This window comes from Epinephelus fuscoguttatus, linkage group LG7 (assembly GCF_011397635.1).
Source record: "Epinephelus fuscoguttatus linkage group LG7, E.fuscoguttatus.final_Chr_v1".
In the NCBI taxonomy this organism is placed as follows: Eukaryota; Metazoa; Chordata; class Actinopteri; order Perciformes; family Serranidae; genus Epinephelus; species Epinephelus fuscoguttatus.
The window spans coordinates 37,040,072-37,065,166 of NC_064758.1; the positions used below are offsets into that span (position 1 = coordinate 37,040,072).

General features: G+C 41.6%; 1 protein-coding gene across 3 annotated transcripts in view; it reads right to left on the reverse strand.

Annotated features, from left to right (window-relative positions):
* The window catches only part of rapgef3 (Rap guanine nucleotide exchange factor (GEF) 3), a 41,909-nt gene that overhangs the window by 8,281 nt on the left and 8,533 nt on the right, over window positions 1-25,095 (reverse strand). For 2 of the 3 annotated variants that reach the window (XM_049580157.1, XM_049580155.1), the window contains exons 3-14: window positions 15,771-15,815; window positions 8,118-8,224; window positions 7,910-8,031; window positions 5,737-5,914; window positions 5,507-5,591; window positions 4,108-4,168; window positions 3,669-3,745; window positions 3,410-3,556; window positions 3,026-3,132; window positions 2,015-2,103; window positions 1,830-1,908; window positions 56-206 (exon numbers count right to left, since the gene is read on the reverse strand). In XM_049580157.1, the coding sequence (XP_049436114.1) occupies window positions 56-206; window positions 1,830-1,908; window positions 2,015-2,103; window positions 3,026-3,132; window positions 3,410-3,556; window positions 3,669-3,745; window positions 4,108-4,168; window positions 5,507-5,591; window positions 5,737-5,914; window positions 7,910-8,031; window positions 8,118-8,224; window positions 15,771-15,815 (1,248 nt within the window). Of the gene's footprint in view, window positions 1-55; window positions 207-1,829; window positions 1,909-2,014; window positions 2,104-3,025; window positions 3,133-3,409; window positions 3,557-3,668; window positions 3,746-4,107; window positions 4,169-5,506; window positions 5,592-5,736; window positions 5,915-7,909; window positions 8,032-8,117; window positions 8,225-15,770; window positions 15,816-24,086; window positions 24,497-25,095 lie in introns of those variants that run through there. The other variant, XM_049580156.1, reaches the window with a different exon arrangement.

Here is a 25,095-nt window from a genome sequence, read left to right on the forward strand (position 1 = left end):
ATTCTTAGAATGCAATGTAAATAATTCAATACAAAGAATAAGTCTGCAATCTCACCTCCAGAGCGTCCATAGCAATGGGGTCTTCTTTCAGCAGGAGGCCATACAGCGCCACCCACTGGCCAATCAGCTTCACTACCTTCTGCTTGGTGGTGAGAATGTAGGAAGCCTTCTCCTGATCTGAACCCTCAGAGAGCTCCGCATGATACGTGCAGGACCGGTTAAGGGACTTTACAAAGAGTCTGAGACAGTTAATGAGATGTCGTATTTCAGCAGAAAATAACTAACTCATGGCAACTAAACACACTCTCACTTTTTATTTTAGACTGGACTGGAGGACTTTGATTTCTGGGTTTTCATTTTGTTGTATTTTTCCTTGTTTCATGTTATTCATTCATGTTTGTTTTGCTTCCTGTTTTATTTTGTAGGGTCACTCCTCGTGTCACGTCTGGTTCAGCTTCCTGCCTTTGTGTGTTTTTATGTGATTGACTGCCCTGCCCTCTTTTGTTTCACCTGTCCCTTGACATCTCACTGCTCTCCTTGTGTATTTGGTCTAGTCCCTTGTCTTCTGTCAGTTCGACTGTGCTCCTTGCTGGATTCCCTCTCTGCATTCCTTGATTACTGGTTAGTTTTTGTCTTTGTCATTTGTACTTCAGCATGCTCCCTCAGTTGTTGCCTGCTTGTTTTTGACTTTTGCTATCACCTTTATTTTGTTCCTTAAACACACCTGCTTGGTGTTATGCATTTGGGTCCTCGCTCTGAACCCTGAAACCTGACAAAAAACGATCATTTGTTTCATCGTCAGTTTCTCACCCTGTGTTACGTTTGTCTTGCATGCCTCCACAGTGAAAGAAGAATCCAAAAACAAATACAAAAAAGAGGTCGCTTTCATATCAGCAGAACATCTGTTTACAAATACTCACAACTCGTGCAGCAGAGGTGTGGACTCGAATCACATGACTTGGACTTAAGTCAGACTCGAGTCACAATGTGATGACTTTAACGCCTCATTTCCACTTACGCATGTGACTGGTGTCCGTAGATCTGTAAATATATGGATGATATCTCTAGTGTCCAACACAAGGAAGTGCATTTTTGTACAGATGGATAGAAACCTGATAGAAACTACCTGTGGCCTTTCCATTTTATGCCATCCAGTAGTTTGGAATATGCACTTGAAACAGGACCTGCCGGGCACGTGGCATGTTTTGTGAAATATTTAATTAAAAGAAGACATGCAAATGGCTGAACGAGTCATAATAACAATCTGACTGTATATAATGTATAACCAAATTTTAGCAGAATGTCATTACTCAGATTCACAGTGTGTTAAAACTAGATAAACAAGTTTGTTTTAACCAGACAAACTCACTTGACAATCAACACAGGCAACTGAATTGAGGTAAATAGCCTGTTAGTTAGTTAGCAGCCTGTTAGCTAAGCTAGCCTCTCCGAAATCAACTGCAAAAGTTGAATTTTTTTAACATACTTGAGGCAAAGTCCAGACCGAAATATTATGGAGGGGACGAGTTTTGCAGGCACATTGGATATCACATAGATTTCCATATGAACGAATGGACTTCCGGTTGACTTGTCTCTGTACACATACGTAAATGGAAACCGACGTCAGACTTAACAATAAATGCTACTAGGAAAACAAGTTTTCTTCACAAATTCAGTGTACCATGTGGTGAGTTACTGATATATGAATGGTCAGTTTGTAGGTAAAGTACTCCTTTGAACTGTGGTCATCATAATAACAAGTAGCAGTGGTAGTGCACATTATCCTTATCATCATCATGGTCATATTATTAATGGCTATCACAGGATATTGGTGCTGTAGTGCAAGACACAGCTGGCTGGAGGGCATGAAGACTTTATGGGTGAGCAGGAAGTCGCTCACACAGGGATCTGCAGGGACACAAACATTACGACAGTTAACAAACTAGCTGACCAAGTCTGATCATCTTGAATCATCCAATAAACAAAAAAGGGCAAGATGCCTGCAGGTTCCTACCTATTGCGTCATTTCCATTAGAGTCCAACTTTACTGTTTCCAATAGGTGCTCCAGGATTTTCTCAGGTGTTCCTGACATAACGGTGTACCTGATCAATGCACGACAAAATAAAGAAGATTTATTTTCCTAACATTAGCACTTCCCTGTGTTGCTCTACATGCATAAAGTCTGATTCTTTGTTTTGAGCGACATCACTTTTCTTGTGCTGCTTTCAGTTGCCTTTCACAAGTATTTAATCAGTGCCTGATAATGTAGCACTGTGGGACTACAAGACCACAGCCAAGCTAGCAGCTCTGTGAGACTGTACTTCAGCACAGTGGTGCTTTGAGCTGCTAACACATCTTAGTTTATTACACATACTGTATGATTCATGTGTGTGTGTACGTTGGCTGATAAAACCCCAAAAAGAAGAACCGGAGAAAGTAATTTGACGTAAGCACTGCACTGTTTGTCCTGCAGTCCTGTATTTACAGCACTTGGCGAGTTGGCAGCAGCATATCATGGCTGAACGGTGGTGTTAGTTACAGATCACATCTATTGTTGAACTATAAAATGCATTGCCTTTCAGCACACACTGTGTCTATGTCATAACGCCTGTATCAATACATTTGAGGGTTCCTTGCCTAATGGCATCATGTCAAAATGTAATATCGAGTGGGCTCTGCAGATAATAAGGCAGAGAACAAGAGAAGATGGTTGTGGTGTGCGTGTAGGAGAGGTCAACATCATGTTAATTCACTGTTATGTTTGCTAAAACACTTCAAGACTGATAACGAGTTATTCAACGAGGCAGGGTTGAAGTCCATTTCTTTCCTGGCCGTCAGATAACAGCCGATTAATAACACCTTAACATTCGACAAAGAGATCTATATACCAGTCTCTCACTGTGTTATGATGACAGATTGTGTTACTGCTGTGATACGCCCAGGTAAAGTGTCTTAATGATTGTAAACCCGCTTGTGAAGTGACTGCTGTATTGTCTCAGAGGTGAGTGCGTCACACTTTCTCACTTGCTGTTGTTTCCTGCTCCTCCCTGCTCGGCCCGATCGCTGCTCTTCTCCAACACCAGCACAGTTTTCCCATGCTCTTCCAGTCGCACCGTGTTAGCTTCAACATCCTAAAGGACATGTAAGAAATTTAGATGTGGATGACAGTTCAGTCAGATACATGTTTAGTTTATCTGTGGATCTGAATTTCTGGTGCACAGGAGAAAAAGACACTTTACTACATGTTTTCAGATGTGTGGACACGGACGGATTATGAGATACCAACTAGACTTGGACGTCCACAGACGTTGCTTGCTCAGTGGGTCTGGGTCCCTGTGCCTGGTAGCCCGTCCATACATCCACCAATGTGTCTAAATATTTAAAGTAATTAGTTACTCTCAGACACACCTTGAGGATGCGTATGAAGTCCTGTTTGTCAACACGGAGGAAATGGCAGTTGTCTTCTCTCAAGATGATGGTGGCAGCCCGAGGTGCATCATTCAGCAAAGCTAGCTGCCCAAAGTCTTCCCCCTCATGCAGTGTGGTGACCAGGCCCTGTGTGACACAACACTTTTAGCATTACGTTATACCAGCGCACAGTTCTAAGGAAACAATGTACTTATCAGAGCAAATTCTGAGAATTGTCGCAACTAGGCTATGGACTTACCTTCCCATGTGTGATCACATTTACAGAGCCTTTCCAGATGATGTACCAAGAAGTGCCTTTGTCCCCCTGACTGAACACTACACAACAAAGAAATGACGACATTAATCACTGACACACATTTACTCTGTGTGATCACATTTACAATGGGCTTTGTTATACATGACTGAATGGTCAGAGTGAGAGATGAGAGGAGAAAAATAACACACACATATGATGACCTGATTGTCTCCACTGAAGTAATGAATCAATTGTGACATAAAGACAGTTGATTATGTTGTACTGAAGAGGATGTTAAGGGGGCATTTGTGCACATGAGAGCATAAGTGTGTTGTAGTGTGATTCAAGGACACAATGAAACTGTGCATGTCTCCATGTGTATGTACTGTAGGAAGGCTCTCTACCACTGGAGCTCAAACATCAGCAAAGCTGTCACACTCACAGACTGTTCCGGCCTTGGCATGTGATTCAAAGACCAGCACCGCTGCCAGCTCCTTACGCACCTACGAGCACAACAGGGTGAGAAATTAGATTGAACTGCATTTATAACTCCAATGATGGTTCTTTGGTCAAAGCAGTTTATGAATTAGAGGAAACTGGATGCAGTGTTTGGTTGGTTTTCTACTTAATTTTATCACAAATGAACAAAATGGTAAAAACTTTATGGGGCAACCTGCTTTAAGGGTTGTTGTATGCAACATTCAGAGCGTTAATATAGCAGCAAACAACTATTTGTTATGAAAAGATATAGTAAAGTAATGGCGTCCTGTGCAGAGAATGAAGTCACGCATGTGCTATGGTCCAATCTTCTTTGTTGTGGTAGACGATCTGGTTGCACGAGCATATTCCCGCTGCTAATTCTGTCATCATGGAAGTGTAGAACCTAGCCTCTGGTTCAGGTTAACAAAGTTAGCTCTGTAAGCACTGTTGTTGTTGTTAGCACTGTTTTTACAGAGTTAGCACTGTTAGCTTCCAGCCGCCAGCTCAGCTACCTCCATGCTGAGAACCGTGTGCAGACAATTCCGCCCCAAACTCTGAATCATATCCTCTTTTCTCACAAAAATTAGCATGTATTTGCCGGTTTTTGAATGCGGGAAAACCCACTAAAAATAGGTAAAATACTCCTCTCATTGCCAGTAGACCAGAGCTGTGTACACATCTCTGCAGTAGACGAGCATGCCTTCCTGTTTTGTTTTACTTGTGTGTACCTTTTTACCTGTACCTTTTGGCGTGTTACTTTGGTTACTTCTTCTTATATCTGTTACTTAGTCAGTCTCTCTTCCAAACTTTGTGCTGACTAATTTTGAACAATGTTTTGAGTGCTGCTTAGATGGAGACGGAAGGCATTTTGTGGTGGTGCATCTTTGTATCACGATGGAAAAGGAGCGAAATGTATCAACCGATGAATACCTGTGACTACTGCAGAGTCATTTGTCCCAGGAATGAATGCCTATTGTAACCGTCCCCACTGAAGACAAAAGCTAGATGTAAGTGGGTGTTAGTGGGTTTTTGTCCAGTGGGAAAGAGGCTCTAGATGTGCTCTGAATGTCACATACAGCTCATTTACTGGCTGGCTAGTTTTGTGGTTGATTCTGTTTATTCAAGAAGAATACTAGCCTTGAAAACAGATTCAAACAGAGCTCTTGTATCAAATTAAATTTAAGATGTACTATTATGATCAAAGTAAACCTTCTGAACTGCAATATAACTGCTTCACTACCTCAAATTTCTAGCCGCAAAAACAAAGAATATAAAGGATGCTATAATCACACACAGAACTTCACATATATTGGCTTTTATCATGATGAGGATGTAGAGAGCAGGCAGTAATAGTGACTGACTGAGGTGGAGAGATGAGCTGCAGCCTTGACATGGAGCAGCTCCTCGTAGATGACCTCCAGGTCCTCGGCACTCCTGTGACTGGGGCTAAACACAGAGAACATGAGAAAACTTTGTTAAAAGGTGCAAGGACAGTCATATATGATCACCACGAAAGGGACTTTACTAACTAGGTAATGTCACATAAGGGGTTTTAATGAGTAGTACCTAAATAAAGGCTCAACATACTGACCATTTGCGTAGAATCATAGTGAGCAGAGCGTCAGGACCGAGCTGAGACAGCAGCGACAGACCCTCCTGCAGCTCGTCCTCCAAGTCCTTCTCATTTGTTGTGTGGCTCAGGCCGAACTCAGAGTCCTGGAAGCGGTAGAACTGGGTGTCCTTGTCGTGGAAGTTCAACTCATGTTTCACTTGATTGAGGCAGAACACAGAGGGGGAAACATTAATCAGACCCAAATGTAACCAAGAGTGTAGACCTTTTGAGGAATGGTGATTACGTCAAAACAGTTAAAGGGACAGTTCACAACAAAATCCAAAATGCATGTTTTCCTCTTACCGTTCTATGTATCAGTCTAGATGTTTTGGTGTGAGTGTTGAAGATTTCGGCTGTAGAGATGTCTGCCTTCTCTCCAATATAATGGAACTAGATGGCACTCAGCTTATGGTGCTCAAAGCGCCAAAATAAAATATTTGAGCAGTTTCCTGTAGAAACCATTTTCTTTCTACAAAACTACACCCACTAACATTATCACTGTGCAGAAGGAAGTGTGCATCTACTGCTAGCTTACCTAGCACCAGTGAGCTAGCTACCATTACGGCTCATCCGAAGAGGACGCCATTAATGTTTACATCTCACTTTGGCACAAGCACAAGCCTCTCAACCATGAGTAGATGCACGATTCCTTCAGCACAGTGATACAGTTGGTGGGTGTAGTTTCGTAGAAAGAAAATTGTTGCTACGTGAAACTGCTCACAACAAGGTCTGTGGATTATCTTGAGTAACTGGGTCATGATTTCTAGACAGAGACATTGCTGTTGAGTTTTTCAAATGTATTTTTTGGCGCTTTGAGCACCACAAGCTGAGTGGCATCTAGTTCCATTATATTGGAGAGAAGGCAGATATCTCTAACACTCAGCAACTCACACCAAAAAACAATCTGGACTGATAAACAGCACTACAGGTGAGAGTAAAATATCTATTTTTGATTTTGGGGTGAAACTAAATGTCCCTTTACTACAGCACACACACATTGGTTTAAAAAAGGAAACAAAAGGGAAATAAATTAACAAAAATGACTTTACGAAAAATTGTTGGTCAGGTAGTAACTTTACAAAACTCCAGAATGACAAGATATATGGAAATGAGATTAATTTATTCAGAGTGATCTCCTTCATTTGATGATGAAACATTTATTTCCTGATTGGAGTGGCCTCTTTCAGGGAGACAGTGCCCTGTCCAGAGAGCATAAGCAGCTGGTGAACACTTGACTGAGTGAACACATTGTAAAACAAATGCCCTGGCAGGAGGCTCAGTCACCAGATTTCAAGCTACTCAAAGCACTTCTGGGAAATTCTCAAGTGCAGTCTGAGACATTATTATCAGAATATATTAGAACAATAGCAGGATAGGACATGATTTCTTCTGGAATTATTCCACACACTCCTACAATCCATGCCAAGATGTTAGCCCACCCAACACATGACAAAATTATATTAATATGTCCTTAATTTTGGCTGCTGACCAAAGACTGAAGTCAAACTGTCTGGTGTGATGCATACCAAGCAAAGGTGGATTTGTAGTTTTGTCTTAAAGGTCCAGTGTGTAGGATTTAGGTAGCTATATTGGCAGAAATGGAATATAAGAAGTATGTTTTACTTATTGTATATTCTTTTTTTTAAAGATATTTTTTAGAGCATTTTGCCTTTATTGGACATGACAGGTAAATGTGAAAGGGGGAGGGAGAGGGGGGATGACATGCAGCAAAGGGCCACAGGCTGGATTCGAACCCGGGCCGCTGCGGCAACAGCCTTGTACATGGGGCGCCTGCTTCACCACTAAGCCACCGACTCCCCTTACTTATTGTATATTCACATGAAAATAAGACTCGTTGTGTTTTCATTATCTTTAAATGAGCCGTTTATATCTATATAGGGAGCACATCCTCGTCTACGGAGAATGCCATGTTGCACTGCCATGTTTCTAAGATGCCCAGAACAAACACTGGTGTTTTCGCGTCAGCCACTGAATTTAGCAGCCTCTCTGTGACGAGCAGTGTGAGAAACAATGAAGTTTCAGCTGGTTGCAATCTGTAATTCTCACCACTAGATGCCACTAAATCTCCCTAGATCTTCCACACTGTTCCTTTAAGACACAATTACATAAAATTCAGCTCTTTAGTTCTTACCATGGACAAGAATTCCTTCATCCACCAAGACCTGCCACATCCCAACTGCCTGGCTTCTTGATTGGAGGCAGTCATTTTGTTTCATCAGCCAGTCAACAAGTTCTTTACCAGAACAACACTGTCTGTGAGAGAAATATAACATGTGAATCTTCATGTCATTAGCAGAGATTTTTTAACATTCAGGAAGTCACACCACCAGTATGGGTACCTGTATGTTTTGAGGTGATACTTTCTATCTCGGATCAGTCCAGGGTTCCTCTCGATCATGACACTATACACTGATCTCGCTGCCTTTACAACACGATCTGAAAGAAACTATAAAGACATAAAAAAGAAGATGAAGCATTTGAACTATTAAGGTTTTATTTTTCCATAGACATTAATGTGAATTGTGCTCTCTTTCCTGGTGTGATGAAACAGTGTGTGAAGGAGTGTACATAAGTAGGGTATGTTACACAGTCAGGCGGTCTTGTTTACTGAAACAGCCGGCTTGTGTGTTGGCAACAGACAGAAGTTAGCAAAAGAAACAAGGGTGCATGTGTGAGTGTAAGGGAAAGAGAGCCAGACAAGTTTCTTTGCATTTCCCCTCAGTGTGAGGATTGTGTGCGATGGCATGGGCGTTAACAGTGTGAGTGGAGATATCTGTGGGTGTTGGAGTAAAATGTGGTGTGTGTGTGGGGGTGGCAGGGAGGTGAGAATGTGGGAAAAAAATGGCTCTTTTAAAACTCTCCCACACCTCGCAGAGTCCCACGCCTCTACAACTCACTCTCTGGGCGACACACAGCGACAGCAAACTTTCCCTTTCTGACCACCCTCAGTGTATTTCCTTTGAACCTCTCTCGAGTCTTTCCCCCCACCCCCTGACACACATACACACAACTCACACTGGTCTAAAACTGAAAAAAAGGCTGCAGACAGGGGTGCAAAACCTGTCAGCCACTGATGCAGAAGCAAGGCTTATGTAACAAGAATGTGCTTTGTTTTTGGCTGTAATGCGCCTGTCCTATTTCAGGCCTTTTCACGCTTTGCAGCATGCTCGGCTTCCATTTCAGAAACAAACTGGATCAAACTACCACCCATCAATATTTCCTGTCTCAAAGCTACAGTTGGTAACTTTGACAGAAATAACTGTCATATTTGCTGACACTGACACCACATCCCGACAGTAGTTGCCTACATGAGACAGATAATCTGCGAAACCTCTGCCTCCTCTTAATGCTTCTAATGGCATTTGCACTGCGTTTGGACCAATAAGATCTGAAGGTTTTCAAAAGGCGGATTTGTAGTTGTGTGTCATCTCCACACAAGTGGCCCACACCATCTCCAAAACGCTGTGGGTGCTGTAAAGTTTTATTGATTCAAAACACACATTAAACACGGCTTAAAAGCGAAAATATCACACACAAGTACACAAAAATGGCTTCATAATAACTCAACGTTCACAAACAAAAAGCTTGCCTTGCTAACGAAGAAAACAGGCTACATTTTGTGGGTTTATTTTGTCGCTTGGGCAGCCATCTTGCAATTGATTTCTCATAACACTCGCTTTGGACTGTGCCTCCGTTTAGAGGGCCATGTTGCCCTAACACTTCACAAAACACTTGTATGATATCTCACACATTTTTCACACAAATACAACATGCTAACCTTTTTTGCACAGGCCTAGGACATTCTACATTGTATAAATTAGCCTAGCAACTAGCGGACTTTTCCTGTACTCATATGAATTAGGGAACAACACCAACATTTAACAAAGGTAGTGTTTCAAACTCCATTCTCACACACAGTTGACCAACAAATCAACTGTCTTAGACTAGACACGTTTTCCCCACGAAAACAACATGCTAACATTATTTGCACAGGATATTTTGCATTGCATACATTCGTTTTCCTCTACTCATATGAAGTAGGGAAGAACATCAACATTTAACAAAGGTAGTGTTAAAAAATATGGCTCCATTATGACTCACAAGGTTCACCAACAAAACAATTGACTTATACTAGACACGTTTTCCACACAAATTTAACATGCTAACGTTATTAGTGCAAGCCTGGAACATTTTACACTGCACAAATTAGCCTAGTGGCTAGCAGACTGTTTAGCTTTAAAGTGAAAAAGGTTGCTCTGGCCACTGGCTCGACTGTTTTCACCTGGGTCACAAACCCTCTCATTTTACAGCTAAACAGTACACTAAAATATGTTTCTGAAAACACTTGAGGCAATTAATAGACAATGCAGTAACAGAATCTTAATTCATATTTGATCAGCGCTACCTAGTTTGACAATTTGACCACAGTTAGCAACTATTGACATGATTGACAGCTGTCAGAGCGGAGAGTTCTCTGCTCTGAGTGGTTGTTTTCATTCAGGTGCATTTAATTCTTTCACATGCCATTAGAAGCACTAAGACGTGGCAGAGGAACATGATTTCTCACAGATTATCTGTCAGGATATAGTGACAGTTTTATCAGTTATGATAAAAACAGTTACTAACGGCAGCTTTAAAGATCGTCAAAAGTAGACATTTGTATTCTGCTTCCTCCCTATTGGACTCTGTCTCTCACATTTCCTGCACCGAGTCTTGTGATTTCACGAGTGACTCAGATGGTTGCCTGTTTGTGCTTTGGATTTTCCTCAAGCCACTTCTATTTGCCTAGGGTGGTGGTCTTGAGATGCACACAGAAGCTAACGATGACCATTTACTATGTCAGTGTCTTTACGTCCAGTGTATTTCAATCTGGACCCTTTTTCCCCTTGTTTTTGTTTGTAGGTGACTCTGGGGAACAACAGCTTTTGAAATCAGTCCAGTATTGAGTGAGAATGCTGCAGCTGATAGCCTCCAAACACACTGCAATGTAACCACTCGTGGTATGTTTACACCGTCAATTTACGTTCACTAAAAGTGCTTGTTTTTGCAACTGATAGGCTCAGATTATTATTCTAAGTGTCTGACAACTCACAGAAAGATTCTCTACAGAGATAGACCTGTTTGTTTAATATTAAGATCCTCTTTGTTTAACCATAAACAGCCCCAGCACTGCCCTCATCCAACCCACCAGACTCCATTTGAATAAAGACTAATTTTAGCTTGTATAGAGGCAGCATATTTTCCCACCTAACTGGGTAAATAAGGATTTGATTCAACCAACCTAGAAGTGGTGATTGTTGGAACAGTGGAAAGACGAACCAAGGTGATAATTATCAGTTTAATTTTTTTTCTGTCAGCTTTGAATGAAGTACGTTTTACAGTGACAAAGTGTGTTTCTTTAAATGGAGTCTGGTGGTTTGGCAACAGAAATTTCAGGGCTATTTCTGGTTAAACAAAAAAAGAATCTTACTCTTCAGGTTTATTTAAATCTCTATAGGAATCCTTTCCATTAGTTGTCAGCACTTAAAATAACAATCAGGGCCTGTCAATGACAAAACAAGCACTTTTACTGGACGTTAATTGACGGAGCGAACATGCCCCGAGTTGTAATATTGCAGCTTGTTTCAAAACAGGCAAAACAAGTCTCACTTAATACTGGACCAGTTTAAAAATTGTTGTTTCTATTACTCTCTTAGACATGAAAACGTGGGGAACTGGGGTCCAGGCTGAAAAATACTGAACCCTGTCGCAATGTGAGGAAACAGCTATCAGAAACGTCATGCACCCTTTGCCTCCTCTAGATTTCTGCAACTCATTCAGGATATAAAAGCTATCTACTGACCCATGCCTTAATGACTCCAACAGGACCTTTGCTCTTTGGGGGCTATGACAAGTATAACAGACTACTGTGGGTACCACTGCACAGCACACACTTCAACCTATCACACCCACATCAGCCTGTTCCCAGACTTGACATCAGCAGAGTAAATGTGCCCTCAGGCGTCTGCTGTGCCCCTCTGGAGCTATGTTGTCTAGAGGTCACCAGTATTCCCAGGGGCCCATTTTCCCCTGGGACTCACGTTCTCAGGCATGTCAACTCCAAAACTTATTTTCTTGATGAGGCAATTTTCCATTACCTAACCCAGTCCTTTTAAAAACAATATCAAAAGCCATATATCACTGAGGGGGAGCCTAGCCCCCGCCGCCCAGCCTGACCATCACATTAACATGCAGAAACATTTTCTACTCCTGTGATTCATTTCAGCGCCGCCTGTCTGCTGTGAACCGGTGTTTATTGTCTGAATGTAGGTCACCCAATCATGTTATCTAAGAACTATAACCCACAGGTAATTGTTCCAGCTGAGCTGAATTACAGAGCAAACACCTTTCCCAAGTACAATACACACTCAGCCAGTGTGCAGTGACCAACACTGATGTATGGGCCATCTGTAAGGCTTGTACAGGAAGTTATAACCCATTTTATGACTCCATTGTGCTGCTGAGGTCATTTTGCAGTCAACAGCTTATATTTAGAAAGTGCTTTAAGTCTGCTAATGTCAAGTGAAGTGATCGACTTCATATTGGTTTACACTTGAATTATCAACATATTTTATATTTGCCTATAATCCTAAATTACACCTGTTTTTGCAAGGCTGGCTGCAGAACAGCTTCTTTACAGTTTGCTCACTCTACAGCGAGTCTTTCCTATCACACAGGAGTGAACAGGCATTTGGTTGAAGGAAGACAGTGATTGTATTTATCCCAACACAATCACATGATCTATCCTGTTTATTTTTCTCTTTAACTTCAGTCTCGCCCTGGCTGATTGAAGTGTGCAGTGGTTTGGTTTCATGCATTTGTCCTGTGGGGTGGAATGATGATGAGCACAGTTATTCATTGTCTCCTCTGTAGGTGGACATTTCTCTGTTTCCTACTCTCTCTGTGACCCGGGTGGGCTGTGTTGTGTGAGAAGCAGCTTCAGATAAACACTGTGTGAGTTGACAAGGAGCGTTATGCAGCCCTGTGGACTTCAGATACCTGACTTTTGCCATCTCTCTACATGAGGAAAGTACAAGACCACACTTCAAAACATTTCCATGCTGCAGTATGACTGATATGGGTTTTTCCAGGCCTTTGATCAAGTCATTTGCCATCAGTTTCAGATCTTTTAAGTCATAGCTGTAGTTTATGTGAACTTACACTGATGACCTACGCTAGATGTGTATGGGAAAATTGCCAAAAGAACACAAACATATTATATAACTGTGCTATGTATATGTATTTGTGTAATCCACAAAGTCCTGTACCTCTAAACAGAGCAACCTTAGTGCTTTTCTGACAAAAATTACACTCTCCAGGAGTTGCCTGGAAAATGTCAAACTTTTGTCACACAACTAAAAAAAAAAAGTACTTCTAAATGCGAAGATCAGTAACTCGTAAGCATGTGAACAAGAATGGTGAAACATTTATAAACTGGAGCACAATCAAACACAGGTTATTAAAAACAATCTGTCTTTTACAGTGCTATCAGAATGTATGATGCTCATTAGTGATTTAAGAATCTGGAGCCAACATTTGCCAAGCAACCAAACAAAGCTCAGAGAGGTTAGCAACAACCGCCTCCTGCAGACGTAGGTACTCTGTCCTCTCTTTCTTCTCTCTCCAGAACAAAACACACTGCGCAGGCATTGATTCTTTGGGGTTGAAATGCACTCGCTTTCTCTAAGCCTGTTTACACCTGGAGTTAATGTGCCTCTTGAGTGATCGGATCACCAGTGGACAGCTCTAAGAACAGATGTGAATACACCCAGTGTGTCCTCAGTGCATCTTGAGATCTGATCACTCAGACTACATTGAAAGGTGGTCTGGACGACATATGGGCCCATTCTTTCAGTGGACCGCTCTAAATGTCTGCTCACACCTGCCATTAGTCACATGTGATCAGATCTCACCCAGTTCTAGATGCAAATAAACTCTGTTTGCAAAGACCAAATGCTTTGTTGATTATAAGCAGTGGGAAGTTTGTCAGGCTATATGAACAATGTAGCACCAATTTACAAGTTTGCCTTGAGGGAGAGTCCACCTACCCACACATGCAAAGTGACAGGGCTAACTGTTAGAATCGCACTGCTAATGTTACCTAAGAGCTACTATGAGGTATAACAACTGAGTCAAGCCGTTTAATGTACAGTATGTGTGAGTTTAACAACTGCGGCTATGTTAGCTCAGCTTACTGGGCAGATATTGAACAGACCGTTTGTCTAACCATGTCTAACTCGTGTATTGGCAGCAACAGAAAGTTTGCTTATGGAGTTGGATAAGCAAGGAGTTTAAATAAGAAGGTGAACCTTCAGTCCATCCCAGGACACATTACAGCCCTTCCAGGATGTTGTAATCAAAACATTTAATGCAAACTCAGCCAATCCCTGTGAATTGGGAATGCTGCTCTTGATTGGTCAGAATTTCCATGTGGGAAAAATCCAGGAAGTAAACCAAACTTTGAAGCAACATAAATGTGACGCTTTCTAATGTCACAATGGAGGGACAACTACGCAGGTTGATTTTAGCGCTGCTCATCGTGGACTATATTGCTGTCATTGTTCATTTTAGTCAAACCATACAGTTTGAAAACGAGGTGCGGCTCCAACTAGAAAACAATGTTTTGATGCATTGGATGTGCTGAATGTGCATATTAAGGCAGTACAGGAGGAGGTGCACATTAATAATCCTCCAGGACTGTAACATGCTCATGTTTAACCCAAACAATGTGTCATGTGACTGCAGTTGGTTCAGATCCAGGTCGGAACACGTTCTCACCACAAATGAACCGCACCAGAGTTCATTTGTAACCAGACCGAGACCACCTCTTCAAGAAGGTCTCAGTTCGGTTGTTTTGGTGCACACCTGAGTGTGATTGCTGTGTTCACACCTGCCCAAACGAACCATTCTGAGGGGGCAAACGAACTTGAGTTCAATTGAACTAAACCAAACAGGGCAGGTGTGAAAGCACCCTAACTGAAGTATACACACTGGTGAAACAATGTGCAGCACAGACCACCTTTTAATGTGGTCTGATCAGATCTCAAGATACACTGAGGACTCATTGGTTGCATTCACACCTGTATTTAGAGCTGCCCACTTGTGATGAGGTCACCCAAGACGCTTGATAATACCAGGTGTAAACAGGCCCCTCTCTATCACTTCTTCTGTCTGGGTGATCCTCAACAGGTTTCACTTTCCATGTCAGAGTCTGCTATGAGTGTTCTGAAAGTTCTCTCCTTGGCATGCTCTTGAAGTCACTGAGATAAGGCAGTGTGAGGGGCCTGGGCTGGGTGAAGCAGGGCTTGGGAGGGTGGGGAGGGTCAATTAACTGTGGGTCCTGAAGTGCCCTTTAGACTCTTGTGACTGCATGCCCCGCTAGGAATGTGCTTTTTAAGACTCGCTTGAGTAGTAATGCAGGATATTATAACAACAAAAGAACAAGTTCAGCAGTTTGAGAGGATGCAAGCACTGCAACTCTGGATGATAGCAGAGATCAGGAGGGCCATGAGGACACAGAGGAACATCCAGGCGGGTGATAGTTTAAAGACTTAATTCCAGGACTGTGCCAACCAGTGTCATATGGTGGTCAGCTAATTTGCAGAGTGAGAGATAAAAAGGTCAAGAAGCCAGATATGCTCGCAAGCCTGATTATGAAATAGTTAAGGAGGTCTTGCGTAAGGAAGTACAAAGGATATCACGAGTAACTATAAGATGCTAGATAATGACTAACCCTGATGACCAAAGTGCAAAAATAATCCAATTTCCAATGTCGTTTTTATTAAAAATGTCTGTTTTCATTGGAGCTTAAATGCTAAAACTTGCTGCAATCATGCTTCTGCTCTGACACGGTGTCTCTTCTTTTGTTCAGCAGGGGTTGAGAACATCGGATTACTCTCTGCTGCAGGGAGATGATGCACCAAAGCACAGCTCACCATCTCTGGCAAACTCACCTGCTTCATAGTGTCCTTTGAATTGAGGGCCTCTGGCAGCGGAGTCTAAGAGAAACAGGAAGAGAGAGACGTTATCACCACTGAACCATTACTGCACATCCAAAGCCTCTGAAATAAAGCAGATAACTCGCTTTGGAATGGCATTCCACAGGAACTAGCTGGACTGGTCGTTGATGATAATCTCGCTGTGTTTGCACCAAATGAACAGATATAGCCAAGCTGGACTATGCAGATAGAAAGAATAATTATTTTCTTTTCATTGGGATGAAGGTCAAAACAAATACATGATCTCAACCTGCGCTGTGTTGCCATTGTCTACAACGTGGTGTGGGTGGGTGTCAAGTGTGTGTGATGAAGTGGGAGGAAAGAGTACATAGACATCGGCAGAGGAAAGTACATGGCCTGCTGCCATGTGTTTTGTTAAGTGAAAAGGTTGCTTTTGAAAATGGACTATTCTTCATGTGAAAAAGCTTTTGTAAATCCCTAACCATTTAAAGATTAAATGAACTGCAGCTGTTGTAACACATACAAAAATGTAACTATACATTAGTTCTTGAGAGTCTCTTACTCTCTGCACATACAAGAGTCAGATCAGCCTTAATTTAAACCTGCTGCCGCGAAGGCTACACATAGAGGTGACGCGTCATTTGGGGCAACCTGCTAGTAACAGAAAAAAGTAGGGTTTGGGGTTTTAGTGGTAGTCAGTAACTTAGAAACGGATATAATTCTGAATGAATGCATGATGTCATATGACGTTGCTTATGTGTCATTATTAGCCTATACCATTTAAAGTCAGTGGCTGGATAGAATCTAGTAGTAATTATAATAATATACTGAAGAGGACACATCCCTCCTCCGATAGTCAAATATGCTTTTTGGTCTTGTCCTTCCATTCAGACTTTCTGGAAGGAAATGGCAACAATCATTTCAAAAACTTTGGGTTTTAATATTGGTACAACATCCACTTCCCTTTATCTTGGACATACACCTGACGAACTCAGTAAAGATGACACCTATCTACTAAAGATTTTACTGTAAGCCAGTATAAAAGGCCATTGCAAAATACTGGCTCCAGAAAAACTGCCCCACTGCTAGTCTTTTTTTTTAAAAAGATATTTTTTGCCTTTAATGGACAGGACAGTTAAGTGTGAAAGGGGGAGAGAGAGAGGGGATGACATGCAGCAAAGGGCCAGAGGCTGGACTTGAACCCGGGCTGCTGCGGCAACAGCCTTGTACATGGGGCGCCTGCTCTACCACTAAGCCACCAACACCCCACTGCTAGTCTTTTTGTTAATACTGTTTAAACACTTCAATCATCTGGAACAGATGACCTACTCCATATGACTTTAAAAAGAACTGGGAGAAAAACAGTGGAGATGATGCTATGTTTATTCAGCCAGTAAGACAGATCTCACATGATTATTGTATGAACCATATGTGATATCGTACTTTACATTAGGAAAATTTGCCTTGACTTTTATTTTTCTTTTGCCTCTGTACTTATTAGTATTACTTATTATTAAATGTAAAAAATATTCACAAATAAAAAGTATAAAAAAGGTGAAAAACTAGAATGTAATATGACTGTTATGAAATTGCTGTTGATTATGAAGTATTTTGTGCAGTAAAATGTCATAAAAAGTCATTGTATAGAGGATTATGTCATTAACGATCTCATAGTGTGTCATAAAAGTCATAAAAAGTCATTGTATAGTGGGTTATGCCATTAACAATCTCATAGTGTGTCATGAAAGTCATAAAAAGTCATAGTATGACATAAAAGGTGGCATACAAAAATGTCATTAGGAAGTTAGTGTGTAATAAAAAGTCACTTTTCCTGTGCAGCCCACAATCAATCAATCAGAACTCCTGATCTATAGATTTTTGTCTCAAAATACTTTAAAATGGTCTGCCATGATTGACTGCAGTGCCCAGATGTGCAGTCTCTACCGTGCAAACAATGTGCAGATGCCTTCATGTACAACAATTCACCATAATCCAGAACCAATAAAAACGTCTTACAAGTCTTTTCCTAGCCTCAAAGGAGTAACAGGACTTGTTTCCGAATAAAACCCCGACTTCAGCCTCAGCTTTTTTCCCCTTTAAATTGTGTTTCATTGTGTCATTGTGCTTGTCTCAGGCAGGTTTGTGTGAATAGCTCACGTCCACATGTCAAGTGCTTAGAGTGTGGGAAAACATCAGTGGGCATGCCCAGAGGTTGGTGGAGTCAGGAACCACGTTACTGTCAGCTGACAAACATAATTGTTGGCCTACAGGGCAAAAGGCATGGTTGCCTTTCTATTTGACAAACAATTACCTTTGGACAATAATGTTCACAGTATGATTTTATGTAAGACTGAGTGACATTCATCAGTTCTCTGTATCCATCGCTCCCGACTTGATTGTGTTTGTATGGGCCACGTGATCATGGTGACATGTAAGCTGCTCTCGCCACTGAAATTTAGCAGCGGATCTGCCAGCTACGGTAACTGTTAAATCACTGGTCCAGCTACGGGGTCCAAATTTCTCCTTAGTCATTTGATCAAGGTCCACACAGTTTAATACATTAAGCGTCACATTTGTGGTTGGCCATGTCATTGAGCTAGTTTTCTGTCTCTGTCAAGTAGCTGTCCGTTAAGCCCTGTTTCCACCAAACTCTTTAAGTATGGTACCTTTGGAACCAAAAGTAACCCTTCAGACATGGTACCTAGACCCTAGCATTTCCATTGCAAACAGTATGTGGACGGGGTTTTTGTCACTCACTGCTCCATCCAGCACTCACTGTATTTCCTCATTACCGGTGACATAGCTAAAAGTTCTCTCCATGGGATATTTAAAAATAGCAGGTTTGTGCATTTAGTCCTTCTCAGGCAAGCTTGGGGGTTTAACGTTGCCCACGGAAACGGCACTCTGCGATGCTGTTTTATTTTCTCAAAGGAGTAGAATAGACGCAGTTCACATAACACAGTCAAAATTAATATATATAAATGCATGAAGATCCACTCATTACTAAAAGTGTATGTCATATAAAAACTAAAGTGATGGTCAAAGTTGTTACAGTGAAATTTAAGGTGTGTTGATGGATTCAAGTCATCAACTCATGCATTGAGTAACATTACAGGTTAACGTTCCACCTTAAAAGTCTCCGGCAGTCGGCCCAGTCGATAAAGTCGGACAAAAGAGTCCGACTCCAGCTGCTGTGAGAGGCAGAAAAGCATATTTTAATTTTAGTTGACTAATAAAACTCTCCACGGTATGAACAGTGGTTACATGAGCCTCAAAACTAGCGACAATCTTTGGCAGTGGAAATGGAAAAAAGGGTATCGAACTGAACTGTATCGCACCGTACTGCTCGGCGGACACAGGGCTTTTAGTCGCACACTCTAGAGTGCTGAAGTCACGCCCCTTCCGGTAGAGCTCATGGGACCTTGGATTGGAAAAAATATGAATGGCAGTGAATGAGGAGAGCAATATTATCAGCTTGGCCTCCCCGCTGAAATTCCACTGTTTTATGATTAATCGAATTATAATTGAAGATGTCTGTGTGTTTTGTGCCAGGTTGCAGTCACTCCAAGCTGCAGGAAGCGAGCGAAAGCTATGACGTCACATACGCGACCACCTGCTGTGTAGTTTTTCTAATTACGTTTTTTTCAAAAGCTTATATCTCAGTAGTTTTACCACAAAGTATGACTTTCTTGACCTTTAAAATGTATGTTTTAAATTAATTAACGGCATATTTGGATTTCATGTCACAACTCAAACGGGACCAAAAGATAATATTTCTCTCCTCATTCACTGCCATTCATATTTTTTCCGATTTAAGGTCCCATGAGCTTCACCGGAAGGAGCGTGACTTCAGCGCTCTCTACAGCAGGAAATGGCACTTCAAAAGCTCTGTGCTTAATTAACTGTACTTTAAAATAAAGTGTGTTTTTCTACAAAGTTGACACGTTTGCCAGTCACTTCCAGTCCATTCAGAATGGCAACACGACCCACTTCTGGACCGCTACCCACCAGTTGGGAACCACTGCGTTAAATGGTGTACACCAGCGTGGTAATGGTGCGGACCCAGGTGTGTCTGATTGCCTCTTGCTCCTCTGCGACATGATTGGCTATTTGCTAAGTTGACGTCATTAATTCGGTGCTGTCAGAAGTTTGTATTTCTGTTAAAGATGTTAGCTAACTGTAGTCACCATTAACGATGTTTTTTATCGTCAATAACACAAATTAAAAGTCACTGTTTTGAGTTAAAACCCGAGATGAAACACCGCGGTGCCCACCGGCCGCCGGATATCGCCATAAACCAAACCTCTGGTAAAAATAATCACAGTTAACGCTGAGTGGTTCTTCGTGACAAAATGGCTAACTGCTAGCTTGTTAAAGTAGACGCTTTAATTGCTTCCGCTGTGTATTAATATTCGGCGGGGATGCTGCCTGGCCAGGACCAAACTTTTTGGATATTAAACATCTTTCTGAAAGGACTACCAAACATGAAAGCAACGGGATAACGTGGTGAAATTGCTCAAACCCCACTGCTGAAAGTGACAGCGCATATAACCGGGGGACTGAGCAGTATGACAGCACACAGAGGAGAACAGGTATGTGCTCAGTGTGGTAGACTGTGTAGGAAAATGTTGCCACTGTTGCCCGTGTGTGTGTGTGTGTGTGTGTGTGTGTGTGTGTGTTCTGGCCTGTTTCCTCTTTGAGGCATGGTTGTTATGTGTTTATGATCCACTTGTAGATACCGTCGTCCACCTGTATTCCACATGCACCTGCTTTCAGTTAACTTAACCCAGAGAAGTATTAAGGCCACTTTCAAGGCAGCAACTAAGATCCAATATTTCTCTCTGGTAGCTTGTGTACTCAATGACATGACTGAAACCCTCACACCATGAATGAAAACTGATTTACAGGCACCACATCTCACTTTTGTCTCATCATGGGGTTGCCAGGACAAATATTTACTGAATGGGAAGGGTACTTTTATATAACACGTGAGTTTCTGTTTGTGTACAAAATGTAAAATATGCAAAGTAATCACATGGCGTAGCTCACGTTCACATGTACAGCTGCTGTCAATATTGATCAGGACGCTTCTCAACATCACCTCACTGATAGCCATCTGTTAGGTATCTCCAGTCACTCTGCAGACAGACTGTGTGGCATGTTTTGTCTGGTGTACTGTGCAGCCAGCTGTGTCACATGATTGGAGCCTGAATGGCACATTGCCAGTTGTTTTAACTTGGTCATAAAAAAAGGCATTAGCTCCCACTGTTACTGTGGGTGAAAAAACTTGATCACATATTATGATTGAATCCAATTAAAGTATATGACTGAGTATGACTCCATACATCCAGTTATACCATAAATGGCACATGTGCCCCCTGAGTAGACAAAAAAATGTGGAATAACCAGTGTCCTTCCAGGCCTGTGGACAGACAGACGCAATTAGGAACCTTTCTGAATGTGAGGTATTTTGCTCTGCTTTGTCTCCATGTCTCAGCACTGGCATGAAAGACCAATAAGGACAGGGAGCTGATGTCCTGGCATCTCCTAATAAAGACAGAGCTCAGTTTTGCCCCAGTTAAGAGGTATTTGCCAGCATTAGGTCAGAGAGGGAATTAGCAAATGCCTCAGTGCAAGTTAAAGTGTGCTTATTGTTGGTATCAGGCCTAAATGAACTACTGATCTAAATGAATTACTCTCTGCAGCTTTGATTACTATCAAGCCAAAGATGTAGTGTGCAATTATGAAATGAATCCTCCCCTTAGGAATGACCATGTGTACATGTGTCCATTTTATGATTAGAGTGTTTTTTAGTATGTCGTCAACCTGAACTTTACACTTTTGTGTAAATCTTGTAACTGGCCTGGTGAGGACATCTCTGTGGAAGTGTTGTTGTGTAATTTATAATGTATAAGATAACCAGAGTAAACACAAACCAACTTGGTTGAGTGACAAGTTTAACCACTCCTGTGACATTTGAGAATACGTGTAACACTTTACATTGGGCAGTTATTAAGATCAGGTTGTCGAGTGCCAAAACCGGTGTGCCAGATCCAAAACATAATTGTCAGTTGTATTGTATTGTGTCATGTAATTACATAGTGTCATTGTAGTTTGACCTTTTTGTGCTGCTTTACGTGACATTGATATTTGGCTGATAAGGACAGGAAGTTCAGGAAGCAGTCTGTGGAGATTTACAGTCGTCTTTGACCTATTGATGCTTAAAAAGTTGAGTAAATTTAGAGCCTCACTGTTCTGTGTCTTCCTGTGACCTGGAGACAAAACCTCCCCTTTGTTCATTCTTCCATAAACTCTTCTGTAAACTGAACAGGGATGTGGTGGTGAAGGTGAACAATAAACAATACACTATTTATAACCTGAGCTTAATAAAAAAAGACTTCTTGTGTCCCCACACCCAAACTGCTAAAACAATAGAGAGATCTGCTCTGGAAGCATTCTTGAAATAGCTGCAAGCTGCTGTTTTTGGGGGACCTGAACTGTGTCATAGTGGATGTGAGTGAAAGGGAGGTAAACTAAACCCCATTTTTACATCCATTTTGCTGAGTTTCAGCATAAAATGTCTCAGATGCTGTTTCATTGTATGCTGGAAGGTGGTTGTCATTTTAACAAAAACTAGGACTTTTAGGGCAATTAAGCCACCATGTGTCAGACACTCAGTAGACACCAATTTGCACTGCAAATTATGATTATACTAGCTTTTAAGAATCAAGGGCCAGTTGCACAAAACACCTTCAGTTAAGATTTTCCTTAAAGTCCTGGTTAAGGTGTCCTCAAAATAAAATTGGTTGCACAAACACCTTTAAAGGAGGATTTAAACTTGTGCGGCAGACCCTACGTACATGGCCTACACCGTTTAGAGCATTTAAACTTGTGTGGTGGTGTGTCTGTGTCACTGCAGTTACACCTCCAAAAAACTAGTTGGTGGTGGGGTTTCTGTGAAGTGCTGTAAAGTTTAGTTGTTTCCAAACTCACATTAAACACACATTTAACATGGCTTAATAGAGACAATTTCAACCACAAGAACATAAATCAGCTTCACTATAACTCGCAGCGTTCACAGACAAACACTTGTCTTTATCTGGACACATTTTCCCCACAAATACAACATGCTAATGTTTTTAGCGCAAACCTAAGGCATTTTACATTGTATGAATTAGCCTAGCGACGAGTAGAGATTTCCTCTGCTCATATGAAGCTAGAATAAATCACACACAAGACTTAAAATGTTATTTTTGTGGAGGCTTCATTGTCTTCACAATTTATTGTTTCTTATGTGTGAAATTAAAGTAAATAAAAGCTTTGTTTCCACTGAGGGAAATGGTTTCAGTTTACAAAAAAAGATAGACTGCGTCGAGTTGATGCAGAAGTATTAATCCTGCATAAGTCTTCTCCTTAAGATGTTCTTAAAATGTTTACTTAAGTATTTATGGTTTTCTCCTTGTCTTGATCTTATTCTTAAGGAATCTCTAGACAAAGAACCTTAGCAACCAAAGCAAGGTAAAAACACAAAAACCCAAGGTATCTCTGACACTGTCTTAACTGCCACATGGCTGACTTTATGGTGATTTTACACTATAGATTTGACTGAAATAATTTTTGTTGCAATTTCTTCCTACAGTCATTTTGTTTTCTGGTATTCAGGGATCAAATTTACCATGTAGTTTGTGCTGTCTATATTGTACTCCTCCAGAGGTATTATCTTTTCCTCCTCTGACCGTGTGTTTTTTTTTCTTTTCTTCTGCCATTTTTCACTATCTAATTATAAGTCCGCTTCATGAGATGATAACAGGCGTCACAGGCATGAGTCCAAGCAAACAAACAATCTCCATGGAAACTTTTACTGCTGTAAAATCTCTTTAAACGCAGTAAATGAGTTTTTCCTTAACTGAGGAAACCTTTTAAGGGATTCTGTCCTTCAGCTAAGGAGAAATTAAGCCTTAGTGTCATACTTAAGGAGAAAACTTAAGGTGTTTTGTGCAAACAGTCCCAGCTTACCAGCAGTGACTCATCCGTGACATTTTCATTTTTCTTTAATGTCTTTAATTTGTCATTAAGTCCAAGATGTGCAAAGTTTCTGCATTAACGTAACAAAAAGGTCTCTTCTTATTACTTTAAAAGGCACCAGACAATATAAGGCTGGTAATAAGTTACATAAAGATGATCACTGGAATATTGACATCACTCAGATGTCCTGATCATCATGGTGTGCCACCGTACAGAGCACTAATTCCTGTTGATAATGAGCCACTCCGCAGTTATTCCCTTAAAGTAAACAGTAAAGCAGCATACCCAGCTGATGCCTCGTATGGTCGGTGTCTCCACGGAGGAGCGGTCCGGGAACACTTGGTAATGGTGACTCCGAAACAGATGCATCTTGTCTCAGATCCAAACAACCGACAATCAACTTTCCCAGTCAGTAGCTCTGCACACACACTCGGCAGCTCCAGACATTATTCACACCGACCCGTCACTCGCTCCTTACTGTACACCGACGGCGCACCGCGGCCACACTGTCGCCTCCGGACTCCGCATTTTGTCCTATTAAATCCAGTCAGGATTGTCCCTGCATCCAAACCCAGACCTGCTGTCTCGACAGACGTGTGTGCGCCTCAGTGAGGACGGAGTGTGTAGTCCTCAGCCATCCCTCGAAGCACAGGCGCACTGCTGAGTTGCGTGTGTGCGCTCTTTGGGCTTTGGCAAGGAACTGAAACACGGAGTCATCAGAGGGAGAGAGAGGGAGAGAGAGACGGCCTCCTCTGGCATTCTTACCGCCCAATTAATGGCGTTTGATTTACTCAGGTTGACACTGATGCACTCTGTGTGTTAGTGGGCAGGTGCACACTGTACATTTTGTTCTAGTGAACAGAAAATGTGTCTGTGTCATCAAGACTTAAACTATACAGATTTTATTTATTGCCTGTTGCACAGATATGGTTATAAAGTGGTAGATCAAGTCCTTACATAGGCACAGAATGACTAACCACCATGTTACAGCATTAGGGTTAAGTCAGGTAATGTGGGACATCAGATGCATTGTAACAAATAAGGGTTTACATCCTGGGCATTTCAGCAGCCAATCACCAACATGTCAGAGCATTGTTTCTAATGTCCTTTACATGAAACAACCATTGTGATTGGTCTGAGATAACAAAAAATGGGCAGAGCAAAGAGTCAGTAAGTCACTGGTCTCTTACACGTACTCTTTCTCTTTTTTGATAATAGAGTGGTGCAAGATGGGGTGGGCGATATGGCCCTATAATAATATCGCGATATTTAAGGGTATTTTTGCGATAACCAT